This window comes from Podarcis muralis, chromosome 2 (genome assembly GCF_964188315.1).
Source record: "Podarcis muralis chromosome 2, rPodMur119.hap1.1, whole genome shotgun sequence".
NCBI classification, from domain to species: domain Eukaryota; kingdom Metazoa; phylum Chordata; class Lepidosauria; order Squamata; family Lacertidae; genus Podarcis; species Podarcis muralis.
Window position 1 is genome coordinate 36,251,438 of NC_135656.1, and position 14,887 is coordinate 36,266,324.

The following is a 14,887-nucleotide window of genomic DNA, read 5'->3' on the forward strand; positions in this document are numbered from 1 at the left end:
CCTGGAAAAGACCCTGATGCTGGGAAAGATGGAGGGCACAAGGAGAAGGGGACGACAGAGGACGAGATGGTTGGACAGTGTTCTCGAAGCTGCCAGCATGAGTTTAACTAAACTGCGGGAGGCAGTGGAAGACAGAAGTGCCTGGCGTGCTCTGGTCCATGGGGTCATGAAGAGTCGGACACAACTAACCGACTAAACAACAACAACATGTGCATAATTCCACATCTAGTTCACCAGACCTTGCTTCGCTTGAATTTCAGGCCTCTGGGGCATGGCTTCAGAGGGATGTCTGCCACAGGCTACGCACATGCAGAACTGAAGAAACACGATCTGCTCGGTCCTCGGTGTGAAAATCACCATTTGGGTGTCACAAAGGTTTCCTTGTCTCTCTTTCTGCTCCTTCAGACTGGCCCTGGCCAGAAGGTCAAGCCCTTGAACCACAACTATTGGAATGGATTCCAAAACATCCCCCCTCAGAGGAATCAGTCTCCACATGCTCAGAAATATAGACTGGAGACTTTTTCAAAGCAAAAGGGGTGGTTAAAACTGATCTGTGAACTGGAACAGCCCTGTTTGTTTTTGCTCTGGGGTACAAGTCCAGAGATCTGGGTTCAAATCTCCACTCAGCCCTAAAGCTCACTAAAGTGGCCTTGGGCCAGTAGCTTCTCTTGGCCTAACCTACCTCACAGGGCTGTTGCGAGGATAAAATGAGGAAGGGGAGAAACTTATATGCTACCTTGAGCTGTTCGGATGAACATTTGAATCCTCAGTAACCAGTATGCACAACCCTTCTCAACCCACACACTTATGTGTTTTGCAACATATGTATTTCTATGAATGTCTGGCTTTTGTTCTGCTTGTGAAAGGATTATTCATACAGCCAGTGCAAACAATGGCAACAGGGGCAAATGTGAGGCTCTGCCTAAGCTACTGGTGGGGCCAGAAAGGAGAAACATTAAGAAGGGAACCTCATGCAGGAGGCAGAAACATCAGAATAAGAGTTTGCTTATGAAGCCTGGAGGAGTAGGATATTCTGAGTGGTTTACCCAATGATTTCTAAAAACAGTGGCTTTGTACATACGCAACCTTTTCTTCTAGGACTCCCATGTCTTTCACTGCTGCATGGTAGGCAGTTCTTTTGGACATCTTTCTTACATGCCTAGACCAGGGGTGGCCAACCTGTGTGGCCCTCCAGATGTTGTTGGACACCTCCTGTCATACCTGATCAATGGCCATTGCTGGCTGGGGCTGATGGGAGTTGGAGTCTACAACATCTGGAGGGTCACAGGTTAGCCATCCCTGGTCTAGACATTCCCCAGACTCTTATTATGACTACCGTGGGACTTCAGGAAGCCCATTTCAACAACTACCAAATAAAGGGGTTGAGAGGTAACAGCTACCCCATACCGTCCAACGTTTCTCCGATGAAAATAGGGACATCCTATTCTATTATTTAAGGGACGCGGGTGGCGCTATGGTCTAAACCAGAGAGCCTAGGGCTTGCCGATCAGAAGGTCGGCGGCATAGCTGTCAAGTGTCCCTTATTTGAAGGGACAGTCCCTTATTCCAGTGCCATGTCCCACTGCTGTCCCTTATTGATGGATGTCCCTTAAATGTCCCTTAAATGATGTCCCTTAAATTTCAAAGGAAGCAGCTCCTCTCCTTCCCTCCCTGCCAGCCAGGGAGGAGGGAGGTTCCAACTGTGTTGCTTGGCTGTGTTGCTCACCCAATAAGAAGTCTAAGAACGACTGGGGAGGTGAAGCTTGCATGCCTTGTGTGTGGCTAGTTAATGCAAGCTGAGGGGGTTTTCGAATTCTGGACGCCATTTTGTTGCACGTGCTGCTGCAAACTTTGCAGTGCAAAGCCAGGCCGGGGAGCCATCTTAAGTTGAGGCTGCATAGGCCTTGTGGTGCATGTGATTCAGATTCTATTCAGTTGAACCTCTGGTTACAAAGTTGGTTGGACCGTGTTCTCGAAGCTACCAGCATGAGTTTGACCAGACTGCAGGAGGACAGGAAGACTGGAGTGCCTGGAACAAGTGAGGCTGCAGGTCCCTTATTTTGGCTGCTGGTCCCTTATTTTCAAATCTGTAAGTTGACAGCTATGGTCGGCGGTTCGAATCCCCGCGACAGGGTGAGCTCCCGTTGTTCGGTCCCAGCTCCTGCCAACCTAGCAGTTAAAAAACCCATCAAAGTGCAAGTAGATAAATAGGTACCGCTCCGGCGGGAAGGCGTTTCTGTGCGCTGCTCTGGTTTTGCCAGAAGCGGCTTAGTCATGCTGGCCACATGACAGAGTGTTCCGATCTGGTGGAACACTCTGTCACAAGAGACTAGGGCCCTGCGGGACTTGAAATCTTTCCGCAGGGCCTGCAAGACAGAGCTGTTCCACCAGGCCTTTGGCCAGGGCACAGCCTGACCCCCTCCCTCGGCAATCTTCGCGGAGCTCTGGCCCAATGGTTGCCAGTGGCTTGATTTGAATTAATTTTATAATGAATGATTTTAGAGTGTTGTGTTGTGTTGTACTTTTGTTTTATTGTTGTTAGCCGCCCTGAGCCCGGCTTCGGCTGGGGAGGGCGGGATATAAATAAATTTTATTATTATTATTATGACTCGGAAGCTGTACGCTGGCTCCCTCAGCCAGTAAAGCGAGATGAGAGCCGCAACCCCAGAGTCGTCCGCGACTGGACCTAATGGTCAGGGGTCCCTTTACCTTTACTATTTTATTATTATTATTATTATTATTATTATTATTATTATTATTCTATTTATACACAGCCCATCTGACTCGGTTGCCCCAGCCACTCTGGGCGGCTTCCAACATATATAAAAACATAATAAAACATTAAACATTAAAGAACTTCTCCATACAGGACTGCCTTCAGATGGGTCAGGGGTCAGATAACTCCATAACCGCCAACATTTCTCCGATGAAAATAGGGACATCCAAAGGAAAAGAGGGACATTCCGGGATCAAATCAGAAACCAGGATGACGTCTGTAAATCTGGGACTGTCTCTGGAAAATAGGGAAACTTGGAGGGTCTGCTACACTGAGCCTGGAAACATCTATCCTGAGTGTTCCAGTTTGAACCTATGGTTTGCCTGTTCTAGTTTATGAATGTGAAAGGTCACCCAAAGCAGTGACAAGGCTACAAGGGAGATGCCACCCAGAATTGTCTCCGGCACTAAGCGGAGGAGACGTTCACATTTGGAGTTAATGATTTCAGATATCACAAAAATAAACGCAATATGTCCATCTGTTACAACTTGGCAGGCACCAGCTTTATGCAAATGATGTGCAAAACCTGTTAATTACAATTAGCTCAAATATACAAATTAGATGCCGGCACCTGGATATCGTATGTTGCCAATGTGGTTCTCAGAGCTGTTCACCCCTGATCTAAAGGGACCGGCAGCAGAAGTCTATACAACTTATGGAAACATGTATTTGGATTTAGCCTTGCGAACGTGACTTCTAACAAATCTGTCTCACTCAGACATGTCTTTCTTCCCCATCATCTCCTCTGCAAGCTTCTTTCGGACGTCAAATCCAATGAGAGCCAAAGCATCAATCAGATTTTCCCTCGAGCCGTCGCCAGGAAAGAATGTCTACTGGTGTGGGTATTGTTATAGCTAACCTACATCTGTTTTCTTAAAATTAAAAACAGCAACAGCATTTTCACATTTAGAAAATGAGATACAAATCCACTGCGTTAATGCATTTATTTTTAAAAGGGTAAGAAAGGTAAAAGCTGTTATATTGCTTGACTTCCAGATTATGGATTAATTAAATTGATTTAATTAATTTCTTAAATTCTTATGGAGCAGCTAAATCATCAAATCAACCCCATGGTCCTTAATCTGTAACTACACACTGGACTCCAACAACTTAAACATTCCTTAGTTTTCTTGCTTTCTCAACATGGTTGTTCATTTTATAATCCCAACCTGCTCCTATAACTTTTTATCAGGTCTGTTTTACTTGGTCTTGCACTTTTCCCTTAGTTTTTAGCATATCCTATCATGACCATCATAGGAATGCATAATACCCACACTTGGTAGATCGTTAGGATGCTATATTTTACATAATTAAATGAACAAAGCAAAGTGTCCATCTGAAATGCATCTTTAAGCATATTAATCACCATATGCTAAAAGCTCACAGCCTTCTGGCATCGCCATCCAATTTGATATAAATCTTCCCTGACCAAGTGCGTTGCCTTGAGGTCAGATTCGACGTTGGCTTTACCAAAAATAAATTATTTGTGTTAAAACTATTGCCTCAATTACCCTCCACATTCTACTTTTATTATGACACCATGTAATTCCGTTTTAATCAGTAAACTTGTTAAAAGCACGCAATTGACTCAATTGCAAAACTCTGAATAAGTGGCTAATGTGTAGGGCAATTGAAGTTTTGTTGTGGTTACCTCAGTGGCGGTTCACCGTTACCATAGTTCCTTGAATTACAAAGCAATAAGGGCAGGTCTCGGCCCAGGTCATTTGTGTGAAAGACTTGTGCCAACAACAGTCAATTTTTTTGTATGACAGAAGAAAACAGGATTAGGAGCTGCATAGGGAGGGTTAGGAATAGTAGTCTAATTAAATGTATCAGGCAAGGACCCTAGAAATTACATCCTGATTTCTAGGCACTGCCTGTGGAGATACTGGGTGATCTGTATGCAGAGCAGGGAATCCTGCAAGGACTGGAATCAGACATCAAATAAAAGGAAGAAGTGGAAGCTAGAGGCATCTAAATCAGTAGGTTTTGAGCTGTGCTTTGAGATCTTTTGGGGAGCAGCCACAGATAGGCTCCTTGCCAAATGTTGTGGTGCTCTATTTAGACCAAGGTTCCCCAAACTTGGGTCTCCAGCCGCTTTTGGACTACAATTTCCATCATCCCTGACCAGAGGTCCTGCCAGTTAGGGATGATGGGAGTTGTAGTCCAAAAACAGCTGGCGACCCAAGACTGGGAACCAAGTTTGTGAACCAAGTTTGTCCAAGGTACTGGACAGCCAGCATCAGGAAACACAGCAAAAAACGGTGGTCTTATTTAGCAGATATTCAAAGGATCTGACCTGATTTCAGTTTCTGGAGCATAGTCCCAGGAATAGCTGAGTGATGAGGGCAGCTATCGCCAGGGGTGGACTTTTGATAACATGGTGCCTTGAGCGAGGACAAAATTTGCCCCCTACTTTAATATTTCTTATTTTCACAATAATTCCTTTTGGTACAGTTGCATTTTTATGGATCTTCTCAGTAGGTTCTCGTGTTAATATAGGTATATTATTATTATTATTATTATTATTATTATTATTATTATTATTATTATTTTCTGGAGTGTCAACACAAGGGGGCTTGTGAAGAAGGCGCAGCAGAGACTGTACTTTTTGAGAATTCTAAGGAAAAACCATCTTCCGCAGAAACTGCTGCTTGCCTTCTATCACTGTGCCATTGAGAGCGTGCTCACCTATGGCTTATGTGTGTGGTATGGAAGCTGTACTACCCGGGACAGGTTGGGGTTGTGCAGAGTTGTTAAGGCAGCAGAGAGCATTGTTGGCTGCCCACTCTCCACCTTAGAGCAGATTTATGCCACAAGGTGCCATAGGAAGGCACTGGACATAGTAAAAGATCCATCACATCCTGGTCACTGTCTCTTCGAGCTCCTGCCGTCGGGACGGAGATACAGGACGATGAAGACAAGAACAAGCCGTCTTAAGAACAGCTTCTTCTCCAGAGCGATCTCGGCCCTGAATGGGAAGCCTGGACTTTGAAAGTCATCTAATCTTCCTTGCTGTTTTATACTGTATTGTTTTAATTAGTGTTTTTATAGTTGATTTGATTTTGTGTGGAGTGCCCTACCTGGGTGGATGGAGCAGCCAAGTAATTTCGTTGTCCCCGAGAGGGGGCAATGACAATAAAGATATTATTATTATTATTATTATTATTATTATTATTATTATTATTATTATTATTTTGCTCCCCTTTGGTTCAGCACCTTGTGCAGGGGAGACACCCACACCGCCCTAAATCTGGCGCAGCTCTTACACAGTTCCTCAAATATGACCCAGTGTCTGGTGAAAATTATAATTGTCCAAAAGCACAGCAAGTGTTATTTTGGCTTAAGTAGAATGTTTGCTAGGTCTACAAGAGAGCAAGATGGCTGCTACCAAGCATCCTCAAAGGAAGTCTTTATTTCCTCCTGTCTTCTCCCCTAAGGCCTTGTGCCTCTGAAGGCATTGCTTCATCCAGAGAAAGGAGCTTCCACCTACAATTTATTGCTATTAGGGGCACAGTAGACGTTACATACAAATGCGTGTAATAAATCTTTCTATCTGACAAATAACTGGGGGTGGGGTGGGGGGAGGCTGTTTAATCCTTTCCCCACCAGCCATTTCCCTGCTGAACATAGTATGTCCCTCTCACCCCACTCACCAGCTTCTTTCTCATGGACTCATATAATTTTAGGAGAGAAGAGACCCCTGTGGGGTTCCATATGCAGGCAAATGGGCATGTAATTCTATGAGGCTGCATTTTAATGTTTTCATGTTGTACAGTATTTTAATCTTGTTTTTAAGCTGCATTTCAATCAATTGTTTTTATATTTGGTGTTAGTCGCCCTGAGCCCGGTCTTGGCTGGGGACATAGCTGTCAAGCGTCCCTTATTTGGCGGGACAGTCCCTTATCCCAGGGCCATGTCCCGCTGCTGTCCCTTATTGATGATGTCCCTTAAATAAGCTACTGAAGGTAACGGGGCCCTTTCTATGTCCAGCTGTGCTTTGTCAACAACAAATTGTTGCTGTTTTTGTGTGTTGAATATATGCTATATGGTAATTTATGGACCTAATAGGTATCTAAAGCCATTTGCATGCAACAAAATATGTATTTTATCAAAGTAACTGTTGATCCCTTATTTTGGCTGCTGATCCCTTATTTTCGAGGCTGCTGGTCCCTTATTTTCAAATCTGTAAGTTGACAGCTATGGCTGGGGAGGGCAGGGTATAAATAAATTTCATTATTATTATTATTATTATTATTATTATTATTATTATTATTAAACTCTACAGCTGAACACCAGCTAGAGGCTGGAACAGAGAAAGGGACCTTCCCCTCCACAGCTCATCTGATACAAATCCCAGCCTCCGAAGGCTGTGTTTCCCTGATGAAACGCTCTAGTTTTCATTAGGAGCATTTAGCTCACCCTTAGTTGGCCTAGAAATGGGGGTCAATTGTGATGCAGCAGTGCTCCTTGCCATTTGCTTTCTTCATAAGGAAAAACTCTGGTGCAGATTTACCAGATCCTGCCCCTCTGAAAACATGCAGTGAGGAGGAAGTCACTTTGATGTATAAAAAGAAAGAGAGGGGAAAAGAAGGAATGAGACCCGAATGTTTATTTTGCAACTAGAGTACATGTATACCAGCAGGACAATGGTGTGGCAAATGGAAAGTTCTGATAGAGTTGAGATGAAAAATTGAACTGTCCATCTCAATAAAGATAGGACACGGTATTACCCCCTATCAATCTGAAAAATGCTGGGGCAATTGTCATCCATCTTGTTGTGGGGTGGTGGGGAGGGGAGGTTGGATAAGAGATATCAGAAATTTGACCCTCACAGAACTGACAAAATGTGTTGTTTGCTCAATTGAAAGGAAGAGGTTGGAAAACAGGTTGGGCCATTATGTCTCCTAAACTCCAAGGAGCTGCCCTGAAGGACATGAACAGTAAAGAATTGCCCACAAACTCTAACTTTAGGGTTGCCATATTTCAAACTGTGAAAATCCAGACAGTTGTTGAGCTTTTTTTAGTTTTGCCCAAAGTGGTTGATGGTTGAGCTTTTGGGGCAAAACTGCTAAAGAAAAGAATGCCGTTTTTATTTTTAAAAGGCACTGCCGACATTGGCTGCCGTACGTCCGGATTTTCCAGGACGTCAGTGCCGATTTCCGCCTTGAAAATACTGCTGACTGCAGTATTCTGGATATATCCGGCCAAATCTGGATCCTATAACTTAGAACTTTTCTGTTTTACAACAAAGGCAAATGTGTCCATTTCACTGTGAACTTAGTCATGCTGAGAAGGTTGGGCCATAGCAGAAAAATGGAGGAGGAGGAGGAGGAGAGAGCTCTTAAATCATACGTAGCTTGGATATGGAATGCCTTTCAAGTTCTTGAGATAATGGGCAGTATTCAACTAAACAAGTTTGTGAGCAGAATGACTTTTCCTCATTGGAGGATGGGACTTTCCCTCCCCTCCTCCCCCTGTGCACACCATGCCATCTCCCAATCTGCTCTGGAGGTTTGGAGGAAACCCCAGAACATATTTAGATGGAACTGGAGGGGGGAGGGGGGTACCCAGTCCATAGACTCATAGAGTTGGAAGGGACCACAAGGGTCATCTAGTCCAAACCCCTGCAGTGCAGGAATCTCTCACCCAACATGGGGCTCAAACCCATGATCCTGAAATTAAGAGTCTCGTGCTCTGTCAACTGAGCTATCACGCCTGGCCATTGTGCAAGTAAAAGTTGTTCTGCGACTTAGCAGTACGTTGGACATGACCCGTTCAGTTCAGGAATGTCCCTCCTTCTATTGTATGCCTTGAAACATTGGGGGGTAAGGCTCCTCCATCAGCAGAGGCCAGCAGAGGTGGCTAAGGCTGCGTGGAGGGGACATCTCCACCCCCATCCAAAACCCACCTCCGGCACAGGTGATCAGAGGTTTGGATTGCTCTGCAAGAAAAGGGGTGCTTTTTTTTACAGGCATTCCCATTTTCACTACGCCATGTCCCAGACTTGCTCAGCAAAGAGCCCCAGCAGGGCCAGTTCCAGAGGGCCAGCTCAGGAGCCAGTGGGTCCTTTGCTGGCCTAGCTCAGCCACCTGTCCAGCATACAAGATGTTGTCTTTTGGGGCCTCCAGCGACTACCAGCGGTAACTTCCACCCACCTATTGGGGTCAGGGAAGTACAGATTCAGATTCAGGGTTGTTGTGTAGTTAAAACCACAAACTGTGGGTGGCATTCAACATAAAGCCAAGTGGGGTATCTGTGTATGGAACAAGGTCTGCTCATACAACAAGACCTTTCCACTCTCTCCTTCCCCCAGGAGTGCTCTAGACCTGCTCTGGGGATTCCCCCAACCTGCCATCACAGATTTAGAGGTGCAAGGAGAAAGCCCTGTTGCATGAGTGAATCTCATTCCATGCACACAACAACTTAGTTGAGTCCCATTCAAGTAAGAGTAACCCTTAGTTAGTGGGTTACACTCAACTAACTTATTAACTAACTCATAGTGGACCCAATGAATTTAAGGGACCTAAGTTAGTCATAAGGGACACTGGTGGTGCTGTGGTCTAAACCACAGAGCCTAGGGCTTGCTGATTGGAAGGTTGGCAGTTCGAATCCCCGCGATGGAGTGAGCTCCTGTTGCTTGGTCCCAGCTCCTGCCCACCTAGCAGTTCGAAAGCACGTCAAGTACAGGTAGATAAATAGGTACCGCTCCGGCGGGAAGGTAAATGGCATTTCCGTGCACTGCTCCGGTTCGCCAGAAGCGGCTTAGTCATGCTGGTCACATGACCCGGAAGCTGTCTGTGGACAAACACCGGCTCCCTCAGCTTATAGAGCGAGATGAGCATGCAACCCCAGAGTTGTCCGCGACTGGACCTAACGGTCAGGGGTACCTTTACCTTTGTAAGTTAGTCATGGTGATTAATTTTAATGAGTCTTTTTTCTTTTTTAAATTTTTAATTTATATTTTTCAAGTTTATACAGTTCACTAATTTTACAATCATTTTGACATTTCAAAGCTTGACTTCCTTCCCCCTCCTGCTGTGGTTTCTTAAATTTATTTAAATATCTTCTGCATATCCATTGCTCATTTATTCATCTTCTTTAAATATACACTCTTATGAAGCTGCAGGTTATTACAATAATCCTGCCAATGTTCTTTTCTGTTTACAATTTACAGTCATACCTCATGTTGCGTCCGCTTCAGGTTACGTGTTATCATGTTGCGTCATGCGGCAACCTGGAAGTCCTGGCATGGGTTATTTCTGGGTTTTGCCGCTCGCGCATGCGCAGAAGTGCTAAATCGCGCCACACATGTGCATAGACGCAACGCTTCGCCATGCATCAGTTCCGTGTTACAGATGGGCCTCCAGAACAGATCCTGTCCTTAACACAAGGTTCCACTGTACAGTGGTACCTTGAATTACAAACACTTTGGGTCACAAACACTTTGGGTTACAAACTCCCCTAACCCGGAAGTAGTACCTCAGGTTGCAAACTTTGCCCCAGGATGAGAACGGAAATCGCGCACCAGCGGCGCGGCGGCAGCGGGAGGCCCCATTAGCTAAAGTGGTGCTTCCGGTTAAGAACAGTTTCAGGTTAAGAACAGACCTCCGGAACCAATTAAGTTCGTAACCTGAGGTACCACTGTATCTGTAAATATTCAATAAACCATTTGCATTCATTTATTTTAAAAAAGTTGTCTTGATGAGTTTATTCTGAGAAAACATTTGTTCAAAACCTAAGCACTGGCCACCCCTAACTCAAAGCTAAACTATGAACCTGCTGGGTGAAGTTAAGGAATTCACTATGTCTCACCTCCTGCAAGTATAATATGGAGATAGTCCTGGCCAACCCCCCTAGAGCTTTAAAGATTATGGATGTATACAAAACACTTTTTGAACTACATTTGGTATGGGGAACTTTTGGCCCTCTGGATGTAGGTGAACTACAACTCCCATCAGCGCCAGAAAGTATGGCAATAATGATGGGAATTGTAGTTCAGCAACATCCAGACGGCCAAAGATTCCCCACACCACAGGTAGTCCATAAAGTGTTTCATATGGTCATTTTAACCAAAAGATACACAGCTAGACCTGAAATTCATAGAACATACTGCTACATTCAAGGACGCGGGTGGCGCTGTGGGTAAAAGCCTCAGCGCCTAGGGCTTGCCGATCGAAAGGTCGGCGGTTCGAATCCCCGCGGCGGGGTGCGCTCCCGTTGCTCGGTCCCAGCGCCTGCCAACCTAGCAGTTCGAAAGCACCCTTGGGTGCAAGTAGATAAATAGGGACCGCTTACTAGCGGGAAGGTAAACGGCGTTCCGTGTGCGGCTCTGGCTCGCCAGAGCAGCGATGTCACGCTGGCCACGTGACCCGGAAGTGTCTCCGGACAGCGCTGGCCCCCGGCCTCTTAAGTGAGATGGGCGCACAACCCTAGAGTCGGACACGACTGGCCCGTACGGGCAGGGGTACCTTTACCTTTACCTTACTGCTACATTCAGAACTATTGAATGCAAAGTGAAAAGGGAAAAAGGAGGGAGGGTCTCGCACTCAGATCTATGGGTAGTTGCGAGTGCCTTCTCCTTTCAAACATGGATGGGTGGATAGTATAAAGCAAAAGCTGAACTTCAGGATGAAATGAAGGGTGGAGCCTAAAGCAGCAAGTTTTCTTTGATGCTTGCCAAATGGTTTCAGTTATCTGGGATCTGAGTTTTGGGTCCCAACCCGTTCCGAGAGAATCATCCCTTCTTAGCCCCTCATCCATCTCTTAAGCAGTAATGAAAGCAGATGACATCTGTATCTAGGAGCCCAGGAGCTGTAGGGCAAGTCCTTTAAGCCTAGTGAGCTTAATGTGGGTGAACCATCTTGCAGGCACTTCACAACATAGGCTTCATCAAGCTGGCGCCCGGCAGACACTCTGAACTACAACTCCCACCAGCTGGCTGGGCCTGAGGGGAGTTATAGTCCAAAACATCTGCAGGGCGCCAGCTTGACAAAGGCTGCCATAACATCTTTCCAGCCCTCTGTACTTGTCTATTCCAACTTTCACATCACTGCTCTTAGCATAGATTACACAGCTTCACCGGCTTACAAATTCAGGGCTTTAGTCTGCCAGGAGCAGAGTAGGAAGGCTCCTAAGCAAAGGTAAGGGCAGTACATGTTCCCTGGGATCTGCAACGCATCACGGGACATGAAATGAATGTACAATCTGAGCTGCACTTTGCTCTCTTGTCCGTGTGTGTGTGTGTGTGTGTGTGTGTGGACAACAGCAGCCTGCATGTCAACAAACAAGACAGGACACGCTGCAACCATGCACAGCACCCCATCTTCAAACTTGAAGCCACCTGGCACCCTCTTAAGAACCCTGCATTCGCCTGCTTGGTCTCCCTGGCCCCACTGTGTGGGAATGTGCGCTCACGGCTAGGAACTCTTGAACGCACAGGCGTCTGGAAGCCTCAACTCTCTGCTTCCCATGCATTACTCACTCCGCTGAACTTAATTAGCATGCCTGGCCTGCTTTTTATTCCTAGCCTTTTGGGAGCTGGGAGTACAATACCCTTCTTCTCTCCCAACACTTGCCTGCCCTTCCTCGCTCTCCAGGAGAGAGGTAGCGTTGTCGCTGTGGGCTTTGTTTCTGCACACATATCTGCCCGCGCCTCGGAGGGCGTGTGTTCCATTGTAAAGCAACATGTGCAGTCTCATCTCCGAAAGCAAGCTCTGAGGTTCTTCCAGGTTTAAAACTCCCCCTCGCTTTAAAAATAAACGAACTTGCACGATGTTTTTCGATACAGCTGCGGTTTGGGTCGCAACCCCATCGGAGCAAAATAAAGCACACGCAAACAAAAGAATATTAAGCAAGAGTCTTCGATTCTGAGGCTGGGCACACACACACCATACCCTAAAAGCACATTTCTCTCCCCAACCCAAAGAAGAATGGGAACTGTCGCTTGTTTAAGGGTATTGGGAACTATCGCCCTGCGAGATGTGAACTACAGTTCCCATGATTCTTTTTTTTTTTTTTTCGGGAGCAAAGAAAACGCGCTTGGGATGTGCTTAAAAAGTGCGGTGCGTACACCGCTCTTTCCTGTTCCGTTTCCAATACGATTGCCAGGTTCCCCTGGTTTAGATTTTTTTGGGGATTGCGCCTTTCCCCCAAACACCCTCGCACAACACACAAGGGATGCTACTCATTTCTGAGCAGCCGGCTGCTCCCTTAGCATGCTAGGCAGGGCTGTTTTTTCCTCCCGCGACGCTGCTTTTGGGATCATTTCTCTCTCCCCCCCCCCCACCGCGCCCCGCCCCGCCCTCCTGACTTACCTGGATGAATCCGTCGTGGTGTAGTAGTGCCCGTAAAAGATGACCGAGAACGTTATCCCTATCAGGAACAAAAGGCAGAGCCTCTTCCACCGGGCAGACCCCATCCAGGCAAGTTTGGAGCACGCCAGCAGTAGCAGGAGGAGGAAGAAGAAGCCTTCCTCCAAAAAAGGCTGGCCTCCCGGTGCGCGCTATCCTAGGCGCTGCCAAATGAAATCAGAGCCACCTTCGCTTCCCAAGCGATGCCGCCCTCCCTTTCAAAAAGCAAAAGGGGAGTGGGGAGTGGGGAACTCCACAGTGGCTCTTTCAAGCTCTTTTGAAAAGTTCCCGAGTTGCTCTCCTGCCTGACTTTGCCCTCTTGAGCCCAGCTGGAAGAGGTCCCCCGGGCTTTGGGTATTGTGCGGCGCGTAATAAAGACCTCCTTCTCTCTCTCTCTCGCGTCTCCTCCCTCTCCCTGCCCTTCCATCTGTTGATAGCTGCCAATGCACCTTCCCAGGATAGCTAACTAAGCAGAGGGAGAGAGGCTGTGTAAAATGGGGGGCGGGGGGGGGGAGAGACAGGGCACTTCTTCCCTAACTGGTTTAGACTCGCTCGCTGGTGGAGGGGGCGACGGGAGGCGCGAGTTCCTACTCCTAAAACAGCTACTAATTCTCAGCTGGAGATTAAACATTTACTCGGGCAGGAAAGGAGCATGCTTGGAAGCTGATCGTTCTTTAGCCTTGACCCGCGAACGTGGTTTATTTTGTTTTCTTCTTTCCCTCTTTTGGGGGGAGCAGGGAGGGGGTGGTGGAATTCATAAACGCTTATTTCAGATGAAAGAGCAGCTTTTACGCACCCACGGAAGCGCGCGTGCGCACCCCCATTTCGAAAACCTCGCAGCAGATATGTGAGAGGTTTCGGGCGGGGTTGGCGGGGTGGGGAGGGGTTGTTAGCGCTGATCTAAATCCGGAGTTACTCCTGCGGTGTTGTTGGGTAAACAGAAGAGCCCTGGAAGAGCGGCTGAGCTGCTGGGCTAAGCAAAGACCCGCCCACCCTCGCTGAAGAATGTATGGAAAAGACCCACGTCCCGTCCCCTCCCCTCCAACCATTGCAGGTACTCCTCAGAGAATTTCCATGGAGATTTGTCTCTCCTCTGCCCTGCCCTGAAGAAATCAGACCCTGTTCCCCCACCCCTTGCAACTTCACTGGGCGAAGGCCAGCTCCAGAGGGTGACCAGGTTGGGCATTTCCCAAGGCCCCAAGACCAACTTTGCACAGAGAATGTGCAAAGTTTGTGTGTCTTGGGAAGTTTGTATGTCTTGCCTTCTCCATGGGATGCTGTACCTGAATGCCTGATGAATTTGCATGCGCGAGAATTTGCGTGTCTCCATAATATAATACAGTGGTACCTCAGGTTACATATGCTTGAGGTTACATACACTTCAGGTTACAGACTCCGCTAACCCAGAAATAGTGCTTCAGGTCAGTGGCGTAGCGTGGGGGGTGCAGGGGGGCCCGGCCGCACCGGGCGCAACATCTGGGGTTAGGGCAAACCCACGGGTTAGGGGGCGCAAATCCACGGGTTAGGGGGCGCAAATTACTTGCCTTGCCCCGGGTGCTGACAACCCACGCTACGCCACTGCTTCAGGTTAAGAACTTTGCTTCAGGATGAGAACAGAAATCGTGCTCTGGCAGCGCGGTGGCAGCAGGAGGCCCCATTAGCTAAAGTGGTGCTTCAGGTTAAGATCAGTTTCAGGTTAAGAATGGACCTCCGGAACGAGTTAAGTACTTAACCCGAGGTACCACTGTACAGAAGGTTC

At 47.0% G+C, this 14,887-nt stretch overlaps 1 protein-coding gene across 1 annotated transcript in view; it reads right to left on the reverse strand.

Annotated features, from left to right (window-relative positions):
• ST6GALNAC2 (ST6 N-acetylgalactosaminide alpha-2,6-sialyltransferase 2) overlaps positions 1-13,623 on the reverse strand; it is a 34,934-nt gene extending 21,311 nt beyond the window's left edge. Inside the window, exon 1 of the mRNA XM_028717023.2 lies at positions 13,093-13,623. Coding sequence (XP_028572856.2) covers positions 13,093-13,196 — 104 coding nt within the window. The 5' untranslated portion in view covers positions 13,197-13,623. The remainder of the gene's footprint in view (positions 1-13,092) is intronic.
• Positions 13,624-14,887: the final 1,264 nt, after the last annotated feature.